Source organism: Lithobates pipiens, unplaced genomic scaffold, assembly GCF_037356315.1.
Source record: "Lithobates pipiens isolate NorthernLeopardFrog02 unplaced genomic scaffold, aLitPip1_a1.2 Scaffold_3, whole genome shotgun sequence".
Lineage (NCBI taxonomy): Eukaryota > Metazoa > Chordata > Amphibia > Anura > Ranidae > Lithobates > Lithobates pipiens.
This window is the reverse complement of record NW_027507790.1, coordinates 77,272,117-77,289,183: the sequence shown is the minus strand read 5'-3', so window position 1 is coordinate 77,289,183 and position 17,067 is coordinate 77,272,117. Positions and strand designations below refer to the sequence as shown.

Here is a 17,067-nt window from a genome sequence, read left to right as displayed (position 1 = left end):
TGTGGGTGCAAGGCCCTAAACGCGGAGAGTTTGAACAGCCAGTCACTGTGTACCCGATCACCATTACCCTAGTAACAGTTTTGCCAGACCAGTGTAGCCAGCAATAGTGTTACTGATCACCGTCAAGCCAATGACGATGTCACTAAAGCAGTACAGCCAGCAACAATGTTCGCAATCCACACCAGTGTCACTGTTACCAAATCCACAAGTGTCCCTGATCTCCACCACATCACTACAGTGTAACCCGAACTGAACCATCTGCATATCCCGCTGACTACATTCCTGAGAGACACCAGTCTCGGGCATCTCTGGTGATAACTGCACTACTCTTGTTCACCCCCCCCCCCCCCCCCCCGCAAGAGCATTGGAAAGGACAAGGATGTCTCCATCCCGTCCCGTTCCTCCTTGAAAAAGAAAACCTAGGCTTCAGGGCCCTTGAAAGGAAGGGTTTCCACCCCACATCTTGTCAATCTTTGATGGATTCCATCAGACCTTCCTGGGCCGGGAACAACAACAACTTCTGTCCCCCAAGCCCTGATACATCCAGTCATGGAGGGATAGCGGCTTCTTTTCCTGGATTCTCAGGGTGGTACGGATGTCTCCCAAGAGATCCTACACCCCCTTTGAGGGAAAGCTTGTAGCGGGAGGGTCTAGAAGTCTCCCAACCCCAACTTCTCTCCCTATGACTCCACCTGGGAGCCTGAAGAAGCACCAACTCCTCAGCTTGTCATTAGTGCCCCCACCCCTCCCATGCCCCCCCATTAGCGGAGGATAAGACTGGTGTGCAGGTGCAATACTCTGCTGAGCTGGCGGGGGGGGCCAGCCTGGGGCCAAACCCAACAAAAAAGGGGCCTGCTGGGCATAGCAGTTCCTTAGGCTCACCGCACAGAGGGCATGCTGGGCATTGCAGTTCCTCAGGCTTACTGCACAAAGGGCATGCTGAGCACTGCAGTTCCTCAGGCTTACTGCACAAAGGGCATGCTGAGCACTGCAGTTCCGCAGGCTTACTGCACAAAGGGCACGCTGGGCACTGCAGTTCCGCAGGCTTACTGCACAAAGGGCACGCTGGGCATTGTAGTCCTCCAGCTCACTTTTAAAACCAAATAGAAGGCCATACTCCTAAGCAGAGTGTCACCATGAGTGTCCCTAGGACCAAACACTACCAAGGTCCCAGTACCACCTCCCAACCCCTCGACCAACAGAGGGGTCTACACCCATGGAGCCATCGGGTAAAAGCCTTAGTGGCTGGTGCTGGCATTACCAGGAGTAGTCCGGGCCGCCTCTGCTCCGGACATCTCCTACTGAGGATCGCGGTGGTCCCGCCTTCCTGAGCAGCTCGCTGACATCTAAAGCGTTTACAGGCTCGCACCATAAGCCACGGAACCGAAAGTCGCAGCCTTGAAGTGCAGCCCCTCACCGGACATGACGTCACTACGCCCTCCGGTCCAACCTCGACCTCCCTCAATGGCCACACAGAATGCAGAGAGGAATGATGCACCTCTGACAGAATGAGATTGGGGCCCCAAAGCTTCTTCCCCAGCCTCAGGAGAAGCTCTGGGTGGCTAAGCGGCAGACCTAACGGTACCTTCCCCAAGGCCCAAAGCTCCACCAACCGGGGGAAAAAAAAAAAAAAAAAAAAAAAGCAGCTAGGGGATGCTTCTACCCACAGTAAAAGAAATGTACATTTTTTTTTTTTAAAACACGGCTTCAACCTCCCCAGTTGATCAGCCCTAGTTCGCATCGATGTCTCCCCGCTGGAGAAAACACCAAAACTGAATCCAGTGGGAGGGACTTAAATCTTTAAGCCAAGGTGGTGTTTCCTGTGAAGAGAGGTCTCTTAAAAAGGTGGCTGTCCTGAAAGATGTTCAAGAAAAAAATTATTTTCTTTTTGCATTTTCCAAAAACATATTTTAAAAAGACTCATTATGCCTCTTAGAAAATACCTTAAAGCGGGAGTCCGCCGTTTTTTTTTTTTTAAAAGCCAGCAGCTACAAATACTGCAGCTGCTGACTTTTAAAATAATGACACTTACCCGCCCAGCGATGTCGGCACCCGAAGCCGATCTCTCGATCGTCTCTCGGGTGCTGCCGCCGCCATCTTTGGTATGGGAATCAGGAAGTGGAGCCTTTCGGCTTCCATTCCCGGTTCCCTACTGCATATGCGCGAGTCGCGCTGCGCAATAAGGATGGTCCCCGCTGTCTCTGGGATCCGTGTGTTTCCCAGCAGGCAGCGGGGGACCTTCGGAAAGGGGAGTAGATTCTGCGGAAAGGGGTGTACCTTCTGCAGAATCTACGCCGGAAGTGGGTGCAGATACCTGTACAGGTATCTGCACCCCCCTCCCCCCTGAAAGGTGCCAATTGTGGCGCCGGAGGGGGGGAGGATTCCAATGAGCGGAAGGTCCACTTTAGGGTGGACCTCCACTTTAAGTTGTATGGTTTCCAAAATGTGCTAATTTTCTAAGCGTTTCCATTGTCCTGATGCTCCAGAAATGTGATAGTCAGTCAGGAAATTATATGTATAATGTATGCCCCTGGAATATCTGAAGGTCCTGCTTGGATTTTGGCCTCTATGTTGCGAAGCTGTTAAAAAGTCTAATATATTTGGTATTGCCATACTCTGGAGTAGCAGAATGTGCTTTGGGGAGTAATTCTAAGTATGCCCATGCTGTGTGTTAGGAATATCTTGAATAAAAAATACATTTTCATTTTCCTTCAACATTTTCCAAACTTATGGTAAAAAATGACAAATTTCCAAAAGACTCATTATGCCTCTTAGAAAATACCTTGGAGTTTTTGCTTTTTAAAATGTGGTCATTTTGTGGGTGGTTTATATTGGTGCTTTAGGGCCTCCAAAAATGTAATAGGTAGTCCAGAAATTGGATGCATAGTTTATGCCCCAAGAAAGCCAGAAGGTGTACCTTGGATTTTGGGCCCCTTCATGTGTCTAAGCTGTAAAACCGTCTCACACATATGGGATCCCCATACTTGGGAAGAGTAGTAGAATGTGTTTAGGGGGGGGGGGGGAATTTTTAAGTATGCCTATGCTGTGTGTGAGAAATAACTTGTTAAAATTACAATTTTCAGAAAAAAAAAAACACTTTTTTCATTTTTATACTTTTCAAAAGAATTGTGGATAAAGAATTGACAACTTAGGCTTTACAATAAGGCCATTGGGGGGGGGGGGGGGTGTATGTGTACTGTCCTGGCATTTTAGGCAGTCAGAACATCAGGGCTTATCAATTTTCAAATATAAATTGTACATACCCCATAACTTCCACACAAACTAAATAACAAACATGTTATTTTTTATTTTTTTTTACAAAAAAATAAAAAAGTAGAAAACATTTTAGTACCATTTTATTTCATTAGTCACATATACCTGTCATTAGTAATGCCAACTGTATTTTTTGCTCCAATGGGTTAAACGTCATGGCATAAGGTATCTAAACTGTGTATGTCTAGTTAGAGCAATTCATGCGTACATGCTATTTGCTAGGACATTTCAACATAACACAACTTCATCAGGTTCCTATAGGGAGATAGACACACAGAGTACCCCAGAATTCAGAAACCCAGAGTGCTGTTTTGTTTCCTTTTTAGCACTTTGGCATATTTGCCTTGGGTAGCAGAGGACCCTGTCCTGTCACTGCTTGCTGTTCTCATAAACAAGACTGAAGTTTATACCCCAAAAACGGTTAATGGGATAGGGAGATTTTACAAAATCCTGTTCTGTAAACACAACATATATGCTACATCTACAATGCCCCTATTTCTAAATAAAATACTGAATTTGTCATGGTTGGATATAAGCTGAAAAGTGAATTTGTAACACACAAAGACGGTCTATCATCACATGTATACATAACACTTAATTATGACAATATACTGTAACTATAGGGTCTCTGGGATTAGAGGGATTGATAACATTACATCTCCCCTAACCTGGGAGTATCCATATTCGTGTATAAGCAAATACAGTAATTCCCAAGCCATATAATGCATTAAAACATTTTTTTTTTAAAGTTACAATCTTTCCCCAATGAATTTTACTCATATGCCAAAATAACTTTGCTGTGTTCACATTATACTATTCCATTCTGTTCACAACATATGGTTTTTGGAAGACCCCAAGGCTAAGTTAGTTCCCAGTAAACATACCATTGACTGCCAGTTTGTCATCCCTGGACATGATTATGTTGTCTTCAGATGTAATACATTTTTACGCGTTACTGTTATCACAGTCCAGTCTAGTCTAGACCACAGTTTACTTTTACTCTTAACCAACTACTTAAAAATATAAAGTAACCACATCTACACATACAGTGGATATAAAAAGTCCACAAACCCCTAATAAAACATCAGGTTTCTGTGATGTAAAAAAAAAAAAAAAAATGAGACAAAGTTAAATCATTTCAGAACTTTTTCCACTTTTAATGTGACCTATAAACTGTACAACTCAGTTGAGGGAAGTAAAAATCAAAAATTAAAATAATATGGTTGCATAAGTGTGCACACCCTGAAACTAATACTTTGTTGAAGCACCTTTTGGTTTTATTACAGCACTCAGTCTATTTGGATATGAGTATCAGCATAGCACAACTTGACTTGGCAAGATTTGCCCACTTTTCTTTGTAAAAACAATACAAATCTCTCAGATTGTGAGGGCATCTCCTGTGCACAGCCCTCTTCAGATCACCCCACAGATTCTTCTGCTGGAGCCATTCCTTTGTTGATTTGGATGTACACTTTGGGTTCTTGTCATGCTGAAAGATGAAGTTCCTCTTCATGTTCAGCATTTTAGCAGAAGTCTGAAGGTTTTGTGCCAATATCTGGTAATTGGAACTGTTCATAATTCCCTCTACCTTGACTAAGGCCCCTGTTCCAGCTGAAGAAAAACAGCCCCAAAGCATGATGCTGCCACCACCATGCTTCACGGTGGGTATGGAGTTCTTCTGGTGATGTGCAGTGTTTTTGCACCAAACATATTTTTTGGAATTATAGCCAAAAAGTTCAACCTTGGTTTCATCAGACCATAACATATTTTCACACATGCTTTTGGGAAACTTCATTAGTGTTTGTACAAAATTTAGCCGGGCTTGGATGTTTTTATTCATAAGAAAAGGCTTCTGTCTTGCCACTCTACCCCATAGCCCAGACATATGAAGAATATGGGAGATTGTTGTCACATGTACCACACAGCCAATACTTTCCAGATATTCCTGCAGCTCTTTTAATGTGGTTGTCTTCTAGTCTTTTCATCAATTTTGGAGGGGCATTCAGTTCTTGGGAATGTCACTGTTGTGCCATATTTTTTTCCACTTGATGACTGTCCTCACTGCTTTCCATGGTACATCTAATCCCTTGGGAATTCTTTTGTACCCTTCTCCTGACTGATACCTTTTAACAACGAGATCCCTCTGATGCTTTGGAAGCTCAAAGGACCATGGCTTTTGCTGTAGAATGTGACTAGGAAAATGTCAGGAAGGCCTACCAAAACAGCCGAATTTTATTTGGGGTCATTTAGAGGCACTTTAAATGATGGCAGGTGAGTACTGACTCCTATTTAACATGAGTTTGAATGTGATGGCTTAATTCTGAACACAGTTATATCCCCAGTTATAAGAGGGTGTGCACACTTAGGCCGCGTACACACGCGGGGACTGTTCGCTGAAACTGTCCGCTGAAACCAAGTTTCAGCGGACAGTCCGCTCGTGTGTGGGCTTTCAGCGGACAGTTTCAGCGAACAGTCCGCTGAACAAGGTTTTTCGGAAATTCCGAAAAACTGTCCGCTGAAACCTTGTTTCAGCGGACAGTCCCCGCGTGTGTAGGCTTGTTCGTCAAACAAAGTTGCGCGCATGCTCAGAAAGGATTTTCACGCCGAAAGTTATAATGCAGTGTATAGGACGTCGTATTTTTCGTCCCGTCGTACGTGCCGTTCACGTCATCGCGCACGGTTTCAGCAAACTGTTCGTCCGTCGTGTGTGACCATGTCCGTCCATGCTAATTTTGAGCGGACTGTTTGCCGAAACTGTTTGACGGACAAAGTTGGGGGAACAGTCCCCGCGTGTGTACGCGGCCTTATAAAACCACATTATTTTATTTTACCCCCCCCCCTAAAATTTTCGCTTGTTTTTCAAATGATGTGTACAGTTTATAGGTCACATTAAAAAGGTGGAAAAACGTTCTGAATATTATATAGGGCATTAATAAGGCATCCAATGACCTGACCAGAAACTAAGGCATCCTGAAACAGAATTTTTTGTAACAAAAGTATTTTATGCCTTTCATGGCTTAAGGGGATCAGGGTGGGAAAGATATCACGGGGTTCCTATTTGGTTGTAGTTTTTGCTGGTAATGTATATATTGTGATTATGAACCATATAACACACCTATTTTAAAGGAAGTAAACGTTTTTGATGAAAAGTATACAAAGTTATATTTAGCCTTTTATAAACATTCACTGAGTCATGGATATTTCTTAACAATTCTATTCTGATGAGTCGGAGTAAGCAGACTAATTTATGAATAATGTTGCAGTGATTTTGTTGCATTCTCAAGAGGAAAACGATTTACTAGAACAAGAGAAGATTGATTGCATGTGGTCAGTCTTGGAAAAATTATTTTTAACAATGACAATACTTTCCTACCTCCATTCTACTACAGCTATGATAATCCACAAATGTCAGAAAAAAAAAAAAAAGAAAAAAAAAAAAGAAGGGTACAAAGTTACTATTAAGAAACTTTTTGAACATTGTTGCAAGTTAAGCTAATTTGAAGCATACAGCAGCACACACTTCAAGAACATGTTTTCAATATCTTTAATTTTACTCTGCTTTTTTATAGAGATCATACTTCATAAAATTAGTATGAAGTTGAAAACAAAGCTTGAAAAGAAACCTAATGTAGCCACCACATCTAAAAACGAGTAAATTATAATATATTACATTTTTGTTCTTGGGGTTATATACATTTTTAAAAAGGTGTGCAATATTACAACAGTTGTGGCCAGGAGAAGACCATGATTATTACTATCAGCTATACCAGCTAGTAGAGATAATCATATGTAAAATCTTACAGGCTGGTTGTACCCAAGTTGATCGATCAATCAACTTGGACATTCAGCCTGCCCATATATGGCTCCAATCTCAGACTGTTCCTACATAACCAGCCAAGATCCAAACCGCTTATGACCGACTCTCTTTAACCTCTACAGATCCGCGCTATAGCCGAATGATTGCTACAGCGCAGACCTGCTTTGCCAAGACTACGTCTATTGACGTCGTCCCGTGCCCGAGCGGCCTGCGCGCCACCTGCAGGGCATGTGTGGCACGCTCTATGATTAGACTCACTGGATCACAGATCGGAGTAAGGGGTCGATCCCGACCCCTTACCACGTGATCAGCTGTTAGCCGATCAGCTGATCATGTGATGTAAACAGAGCTGGTAATCAGCTATTTTTTCTCCTCGCGCTGACAGCTTGAGGAGAAAAAAAAAAAATGATCAGGACATCAGTCCCGATCACAGCTAGCTGCTACAGATCCTTAGTGCCCACCTGTGCCCCCTGCCAGTGCCACCTAGCAATAGGCAACAGTGCCATCTACCAGTGCCCACCAGCGACACCCATCAGTGCCCATAGTGCCACCTATCAGTGCCTCAGCAAAGGTGGCACCGTTGTGCAGCACTGATCAATTCCCAGTGTCACCTACCAGTGCCACCCATCAGTGGTACCTATCCATTCCACCCATCTGTGCCACCCATCAGTGCCGCCTCATCAGGGCATATCAATGAAGGAGAAAAATGACCAGTTTGCAAAATGTTATAATAAACTATGAAAACACCATTTTTTTTTCTTTGTTTAGCAAAAAATAAAAATCCCAGCAGTGATTAAATACCACCAAAAGAAAGCTCTATTTGTGGGATAAAAAAAATAATAAAAATTTAATTTGGGTACAGTGTTGTATGACCGCACAATTGTCATTCAAAGTGCGTCAGCGCCAAAAGCTGAAAATTGGTCTGGGCAGGAGGGGGGTTTAAGTGCCCAGTGAGCAAGTGGTTAAACTGTACAGCCACAACTGAACTAAGGCTATATTCAAACTTTTTTTTTAGCATTAGTACAGGTGTTTTTTTGCATATTTTTGTAGGTGGCTGATGCTTAAGCATGTTTTTACTATTATCTTAAGCAATGGAAAGATAGTTACTATGGGAAAAGAAACACGTTATGTGTGTAGTTTCTCCCATTTTCACACATTTCAATTGGAGTCTTTTAGGGCCAAAACCACTTGAAGTTTGCAGCTCAAAAGAAGCTCAAGTACTTTTTCGCGCTACGAGCTTCAAACGACAGTATGTTCAGGTGTGAACAGGCGCATTTAAAAACCATGGGATTTTGGAAGTTGAGCATGTTGGAGTCCCTTTGGTAACATTTTCATTTTATTCCAGTCATAGCAATACAACAGGATGTGAGTGAATTTCTACAAAGATAGAGAAGATCAGCTCTTAGACAGTTGTCAATGTGTTCCCAGTAAAGGTTTACATTACCCTCCAGTTTTACCACAACTCAAAATGATTTGGCTGTATCACTCTTTGTAATAACAGAAAAACTGGTCACCAGGACCGATAATTGGGGAGAATCACCCCAGCAGGGGCACATACAGCAATGGAAACCTGGCAGAGGCCCTAACCATTCCCAATTATATGCAATACTAGAAAAACCTTGACTTTACATACACTTTAGATTTTTGTGGGCCTGAACTATAAAAAAAAAGTGAATATTAGCTAACTTATATGGAACAACCTGAAATGTTAATAGTGTCTTTGCAATTCTAGAACAATGAGCCTTCTTTCTTGAATTCTTCCTGAAAAACAGCAATGTAGCAACAATGGCTGTGCATCTGCAGTGTTTTGAATATTGGCAGTATGAGATTTGTATACTCACTACTGTACTGCTTACCGTTCTCCTTGCTAAAAAGATAGCCGTCAGAGGACCTACAATGCAAGATCTCCAAACTTCTGCTTCATCCATCTCTCTTGCTACTTCTAAAATCATTCCTCCACTGGTAATCAGGGGGTAAAAAGCTCTGACATAAGGGAACAAAGCCCTGCTCTTTTACCAAGATGACTGCCTCCAAACAGACATGGCCGAGCCAGTAATATTGGCAATACTAGTGACTAGTCCTTTTCTTTCTACTTGCGATTTTTGCACAGTTCATGTTGTATAAAAAAAAAAATATATATATATTATATATATATATTCACACTGCATTAACATGAAATCTCTATAAAGAAATTAAGGGGAAACACTACTGAGGACCACCTATAAAAGCAACAGCCAAACAGGTTCAAGTCAGGTTCATTTTTGGAAACACCATATAAAATTAATCTTGAGTAATATTGTAATTCATAAAGCACAAACATATAATATGGCATTAATATTCTGTGTACAACACATAGTCACTACCATACAAATGCACAAAATGATCATTGAAGCAATAGAACTGCAGGAAGGGCAGTTTGGCTGATTGGAGGCCACTATGTCAATACGATCAGTTTCAAAGTGTGAAACATAATAGCCCATACACACCCCGGCAAAGATTTTCCATGCCCCCTACTGCCATAAGAAGACAAGAGCCTTTATATAAAAAAGGAAAAAAAAAACCTAATAGAATCCAGCTCACAACTATGATTACAATACGCATGGGGTAAGTTCTTTGAAAATAATTTAGTACCCAGGTGGTTTATATCAGGTTTTTTTTTTCTTTTAACATTCCAAAAGGTAACAGTTTTCTGGGTAAAATAACCTGCTACTCTGATATGTCAGCTTGTTCCTTTTTACCTACATGCTGAAAGTGTCCATTTGATTTCTCTGCCTTTTTACTGACAAGTAATATAAAACACACAGACTAGGTCACTCACTGGAAATACATATTTAGGCAGCAATGTCAGGAGTAACAATCAGAGATGTTGGCGTCCATACTGGACAAATGGTTCATATACAGGTGCATCTCAAAATTAGAATATCAACAAAAAGTTATTTCAAAAAGTGAAACTCATTTTATATAGATGCGTTACACACAGTGATATACTTCAATCATTTCTTTCTTTTAATTTTGATGATTATGGCTTACAGCTATTGAAAACCCAAAAGTCAGTATCTCAGAAAATTAGAATATTACAGAAGACCAATAAATAAAAGGATTTTTAATACAGAAATGTTGGCTTACTGAAAAAAGTATATCCATGTACAGTATAGTATGCATTTAATACTTGGACGGGGCTCCTTTGCAGGAATGGAGGCGATCAGTCTGTGGCACTGCTGAGGTGTTATGGAAGTCCAGGTTGCTTTGATAACGGCCTTCAGCTCATCTGCATTGTTGGGCCTGGTGTCTCTTATCTTCCTCTTGACAATACCTCACAGATTCTCTATGGGGTTTAGGTCAGGCAAGTTTTCTGGCCAATCAAGCACAGTGATTCCATGATCATTAAACCAGGTATTGGTACTTTTGGCAGTGTGCGCAGGTGCCAAGTCCTGGTGGAAATTGAAATCAGCATCTCCATAAAGCTGGTCAGCAGAGGGAAGCATGAAGTGCTCTAGAATTTCCTGGTAGAGGGCTGTGCTGAATTTGGACTTGATAAAACAGATTGGACCAACACCAGCAGATGACATGGCTCATTAAATCTTCACAGACTGTGGAAAAACGCATTCCATTTGGAAATCAAGGTCCCAGAGTCTGGATGAGTCTGAAGAGTAGAGAGGAACAGAATCCAAGTTGCATGAGGACCAGTGTGAAGTTTTGACAATCAGTGATAATTTGGGGAACCATGTCTTCTGCTAGAGTTGGTCCACTGTATTTTATTAAGTCCAAAGTCAGTGCAGCCCTCTACCAGGAAATTCTAGAGCACTTTATGCTTTCCTCTGCTGACCAGCTTTATAGAGATGCTGATTTCATTTTTCAGCAGGAATTGGCACATGCCCACCCTGCCAAGTACCAATACCTTGTTTAATGATCGCTATGCTTGATTGGCCAGCAAAATCACCCGACCTAAACCCCATAGAGAATCTGTGGGTTATTGTCAAGAGGAAGATGAGACACCAGACCCAACAATGCAGATGAGCTGAAGGCTGCTATCAAACAAACCTGAGCTCCTATAACACCTCAGCAGTGCCACAGGCAGATCGCCTCCATGCCACACCACATTGATGCAGTAATTCATGCAAAAGGAGCCCTGACCAAATATTGAGTGCATACGGTACTGCATGGGTCTTCAAACTATGGCCCTCCAGTTGTTCAGAAACCACAATTCCCATCATGCCTAGTCACGTCTGTGAATGTCAGAGCTTTACAATGCCTCATGGGATGTGTAGTTTCGCAACAGCTGGAGGGCCGTAGTTTGAGGATCCCTGCTATACTGTAATTGGGCATACTTTTCACTAAGCCAACATTTTTGTACTACATTTTTTATTTTTTTTTAATTGGTCTTATGTAATATTCTAATTTTCTAAGATACTGAATTTTGTGTTTTCACTAGCTGTAAGCCATAATCATCAACATTAAAAGATAGAAATGCTTTAAATATATCACTCTGTGTGTAATGAATCTATATAAAATATGAGTTTCACTTTTTGAATTGAATTTCTGAAATAAATTTACATTTTGATAATATTCTAATTTTATGAGATGCACCTGTAGAAGGTGAATATACAGTCTCAGCATAAACAAGTAAATATAGGTCAAGGTTATACGAAGTGATTGCAGTAAATGCCAGCACACAACACAAAATATATGGTATGTAGACTATATAAAAATAAATAAATAAATCGGAAACGTATATGTACAAATGCATGCAGATGATCTCAGAGTACCTTTTGCAAAATTGGACTGGCATTCTGGCCAATCTAGAACATAATGGAAGGGCTTCTTCCTGTGTGCAAAGCTTGACACAGGCATACTGAGAACATTCGGACATGCATGCATAATGTAACCATCTCACAATATCTGCAGGAAAAGCTCCTGCACAAGTATCCCTGATTAAGTAACAGAGGGTCTTAGGAACCACAGTTTCATTCCCTGCAGATTAAACTGGCCTTACCTCATTTTAAACCGGTCACACATTATACAATTTGTATACAAGAAAAATGTTTTTCTTTTGGGGGGGGGGGGGGCGCAAACAAACATTCGGGAAAAAAACCTCATAAATTGCAGCCTCACTGTACCATCAATTGCAGCCACTGTGCCCTCCGTCGGCCCGCCATCTGCATCTCCTCGATGTCTTGTCCCTTCCTCTGCTATGATTGGATGCCTGGCGTCCAATCACAGTGCCAATCAGGTGATGGGTAACAGATTAGAGCACCTGATTGGCGGTTTAGTGTTAGGAAAGGAAATATACATTCGCTTTTCTGACACAGCTGAGTGACCTGCAAGCGCACAACATGGTCAGCTTTTTTGATGCCTATTAGAGCCTACGACTATTCAGGTGCTTCAAAATCACCCCCACCACTGCGCCCGAAAAAGGGACAAGCGACTGAATAGGGGGTGGCAGTGGTGGCCGTAGATCGGTTCATGCAGTGCAGGAGAGAGGGGGCGCACCGCCACTGCTCTGAAAGAATATCTTGCAGGACTGTATGAGGGTGCCCCATATTATAGAATATAACTAATCTTGTTTTGGGCAACATGGGGGAACCGTCATCTAATATCTATGGATGCCACAAGTGGATCTGTAGTTGAGAGCCCCTGCAAGCTACTTGGCCTTATCAGTCTCATCTTAACACAGGACAGACATGCATTTACTCTTGTACTTGGCTCCAACACTTTATAGAGATATAGCTGTATATTACTGAATGTATATTATTATTTAGCAATGCTACAATGCATGAACAATGTGATCTGGGGTACTTTAGATTTACTTTGTATCCACAGTTTGAGATTTAAATTATACTACATATATGAGAGTTTGAACTCACTTCTCCCTGAAGGTGTCTTTCTCTTGTTCACTCCACATGTTCATGACCTGTCGTTCCTTATACACCTTCATGGGGTCATCCATTAGACCATTCATATTGATAAACTTAATACGCTGCTGCTCAGCATCAAACAGCATTGGTGGAATGACTGCTAGTTGACGCATCTGTTTCTCCAGGTTCTGTAGAAAAAAAAGGTTTATTATGAAAAGGTACAGTGCAGACCAGCAATGGCATTTTTTAGCAACATACAGTACTGCAATTAACACACGGAAAGACCATTAATATTTGAGGGTGGCTGATGGACTGTTGAGCTCACATCTGATAACATCTATATTTGTACTGAGTCAATCTGTGGATAGTATAGGAAAGGAACAAAGAGCAACAGAGAACATAGACCTAAAGTATGCTGTGGTCACATGGTCAGTATGCCTAAAAGGGGGCATACCCAAGCATGAAACGAAATGAAAGAAAAAAGAAAAGGGAAATGGGTGCGTGGGTGGGACACGGGAGCCTACGACCACCAGGGAGGAGACAAAGGAGGACAGGCTTTATGCAGCCTGACTCCTCCTACAAATACAGGCTGACCTGTGGCCAGCCTTACACATGCCAACTGCAGGACTAAAGCTGGGTACACACTACCAGTTTTTTTTTTTTTCCATGCAACCCTGTGGGTTGCATGAAAAAAACAAAATACAAAGACAAAACAAAACAAAACAAAAAAAAACATCAGATCGGGGTCGGAGCCCCTCTACTAACCAATGTGAGGTTAAGACCAGCGATCTCCCCCATTGAGCAGTTGTGTTCTGACAGGGGGGTGGCCATTGGCTGAGAGTGCTGATCGGGAGTCGGCTGCTGGTTTTTCCAGCATGCACTGTCGGACAGACCGACATATACATGGGCAAAATGCAGGCTGGTTTATTGAACCGGCCGTTGTCTCCTTATAAAAGCAGTGCAAGTACCTTAGTAATTGATTTGGTATCAGCCTCTTGTTATCTCATATACAGCAGAGCTAAGGACTAGGAAAGGAAGAAGTAGCTAAGAGAGAGCCAGGCAGGTGTGCTGCAGTGCTAACATGCTAATAAAGGACATTCTGATAAGTGGAATAAAAGAGTGATAGACAGATGAGTTCATCAGTTTGCTGCTTCTTCTTTCACTGTCCAGTCACAGGCTGGGGTAGAGACAAAACCTTAAAGTGTAAACTTAACTGCAGCAAAGAAAACGGAAGTCCCTGGTTGTGCTGTGTGGTAGAGCTGTGCAAATCTAAGAACTGGATAGACAAAAATACAAATCCTTTGACAGGTAAAACAGCTCTTATATACAGTATGTATTTTCATGTATTTAGTTAGCTCAAGTTCAGCTTTTACATAGTCCTACCTAGTATATGAATGTGCACACACTAGTTTCTCCACAACACAGATTCCCCGATAAAAAAAAAAAAAAAAAAAAAAAGAAGGGACCATTAAACAAAACAGAATATAAATATCCCATGTCTATGTAGGTCCTGCAATTCTATTACATTCTACTTAAAATTATATGACATTATACTTGGCATCTGCACGTATGCATCATCTGAGGTACTGTTTTTTTGCTATGCAGGCAGATTTTGGTAGAGGGTATTGTAGCAATTGACATATGCAAGAAAGAAGACTTACCTCCTGCTCTGACAGTCCGTCAATAATTTCTGACACTTCATGCTCGCTGCGTGCCGCAGATAAGGACAGGCCACTTCCCCTCTGTCCTACCCTGCTGAGAAAAGAAATTGAAATGTTCAACCACCTGTAGTGATGCATGAGAAGGTTGCATGGATGAGCAGCTTAACATGGTCACTGAAGGCATTCATAGTATGCCTGATACCCAGGCTCTCCATCGCTAAAACAATACTTATAAATTCATGTTATTTCCTCTGTGTGACATTTCAAAAGCAAACAATGTTGGGCAATAAGCCAGAAGTACCTCGAATGCAAACATTAAGATGAGGAGAACCATTAACCAGAATGATGCCGTTTTGTCTGACTAGATTATACATAAATGTAATTATGACCATATTACACTTAGACACATCATCGCTTGTTTTAGCACCAGCTGTATACTAAATGCGTTCCACAGGGATACATAGATCTTCGTACAAAACACATTACTATATTATTCTATTCCATATTTTTTGCATATGTAATACCGTCCTGGCTCTTGAAATTTTCACAATTATTTCTGCTCAGCCACCATAAAACCAAATTTCCCCTACACAATGGTATTATACTTTGCCAAATTTATTACAGGATGTTGCAGTTCCCCGCAGCACAGTGTAGGGCTGCACTGCAGTGTGAATAGGGCACATAGAAAATAATTGTTTTCTGTGTCCCCTGGCTGTGACTGGCATTTTTCCATGGTGGATAAACGCTGATCACCGCACTATACATTAACTGGGTCTAAGGTAAACAAGAGTAATGTGCTGTAACTCATATCGACCTATCAAGAATCATCTTATTATGGTGCAAAAGACAATGTGATTGGTTGTGAACAGGTATTCATTTGTTAATTACAGGTATTTATTTAGAGCTGACAATTAACATGGAATACTTACCTTACAACGAAGCCCTCAAGCGGTGCACTGTCACTGCTGACAGGGCTTCCATCTACACCCGGTCTTCCTTCCGGGTTCACGGGCTCTGGCTGCTTGAAGGACCAAGCCACAATGAAGTCGCTCTTGCGCATACCTGTGATGTTTCTTCAGATTGCATGCGCCAGAGATGTCACGTACTGCCAAAAGAGCGAGCAACTCCTAAACAGTGCACATTTGTGAGATATTAATTTTACCTACAGGTAAGCTATGTTAGAAGCTTACCAGTAGGCAAAAATCACAAAGAGGACTTTACTACCACTTTAGGAGGAAGAGCATAGTGTGACATGCTATAACAAGCTCTACTACCTTTTTACTGTTTGGACAATGGGGCTCAAAGACTAAGTCCACGTTTTCACAGCAAAAATCTAAAAATGCGCACTTATTATATTTTTTGGCAAATTAGTCTGCAAAGCATACAAAGGCAATCAGTGTATTGTGGGTGCAAATCCAGGCTCCTGCAGACTCTTCCTCCAGCTCTGTGTCCGAACCAAGGTACTGATTGTCAGTTAGAGAACTGGAGAATTGTTGGTAAACTATAAGTATGGTGATTATTGTAGCAGATAGGACTTGTAGTTGTATTTTATTAATTCACAGACCTCTGTGAATGAACGATGCAGAGGTGCAGGTGGGCCCATGCATGGGCATGTCGATTTCAAATCTGAGAATAATTACAGGGGGGCTGTTTTGGGTGTGTGTATGTGTGGCGGGGGTCTGTTCGGCGCCATGTTATGCCCTAAATATAGGTGTAAAATGTAACATGGTCCTAAAGATGGAGTTAGCCTTTAATAGTGAAATCCGCATGTCAAAGCTTACGTTAGAATAAACGCAGGCACTGAAAAGGAGTAAACATAGCATACCAACCTTTGCATGCGTTCTTGAAGCTCCCTCTGCTTGCGAATCTCTGGAAACTGTTTCTCATAGTACTCCCTTACTTTGCTCTCCTTTGCTCTCCTTCGTGGGTTATTTTCAATTCGTTCCACCTTCTTCTCCCAAGCTTCCATCAGCTGGTCATAACGTTGGCAAAGCTTCTGTTCCTAAAAGAAATGTATACAAATGCTTTAGAAAATGCCAGCCGTAAATGCAAAAAAGGTCTAATTAAAGTGAAACTAAACCCAGAAACAAACATTTTATATATTGTGACCTACCGCTCCTAAGTTGTGGTAACTGCACTAGTTTTCTTTTATTTAAAGGCTCCCCCCCCCCTTTTATTTTCAACTTGTCATCCTACCAGTAAGTGCTTCCTGCCCTAGGGTGGCAATGTTCACTCACTGTACTGTTATCTACGGAGGAGTTGTCACAGTGAGCTGCTCGCCAGATTTAGACAAATGCCTCACTCTCTTCTCAATGCCACATGGGGAAAGGTGTTCTCTAGGATCACTGAAGAAGTCTGGAGATTTCTGTTCAGTGCACAGGAAATGTATAGCAGGATCAACAGCGACTGTAGGTTTCTGTACTTGCAGGAAACGTACAAAGACTGAAAAATAAAACAAATG

At 41.8% G+C, this 17,067-nt stretch overlaps 1 protein-coding gene across 18 annotated transcripts in view; it reads right to left on the bottom strand.

Moving 5' to 3' along the window:
* NCOR2 (nuclear receptor corepressor 2) overlaps nt 1-17,067 on the bottom strand; it is a 640,543-nt gene that overhangs the window by 277,395 nt on the left and 346,081 nt on the right. For 13 of the 18 annotated variants that reach the window (XM_077461835.1, XM_077461842.1, XM_077461827.1 and 10 more), the window contains exons 10-12: nt 16,436-16,608; nt 14,607-14,700; nt 12,955-13,133 (exon numbers count right to left, since the gene is read on the bottom strand). In XM_077461835.1, coding sequence (XP_077317961.1) covers nt 12,955-13,133; nt 14,607-14,700; nt 16,436-16,608 — 446 coding nt within the window. The remainder of the gene's footprint in view (nt 1-12,954; nt 13,134-14,606; nt 14,701-16,435; nt 16,609-17,067) is intronic. The other 5 variants (XM_077461831.1, XM_077461833.1, XM_077461836.1 and 2 more) reach the window with 1 other exon arrangement.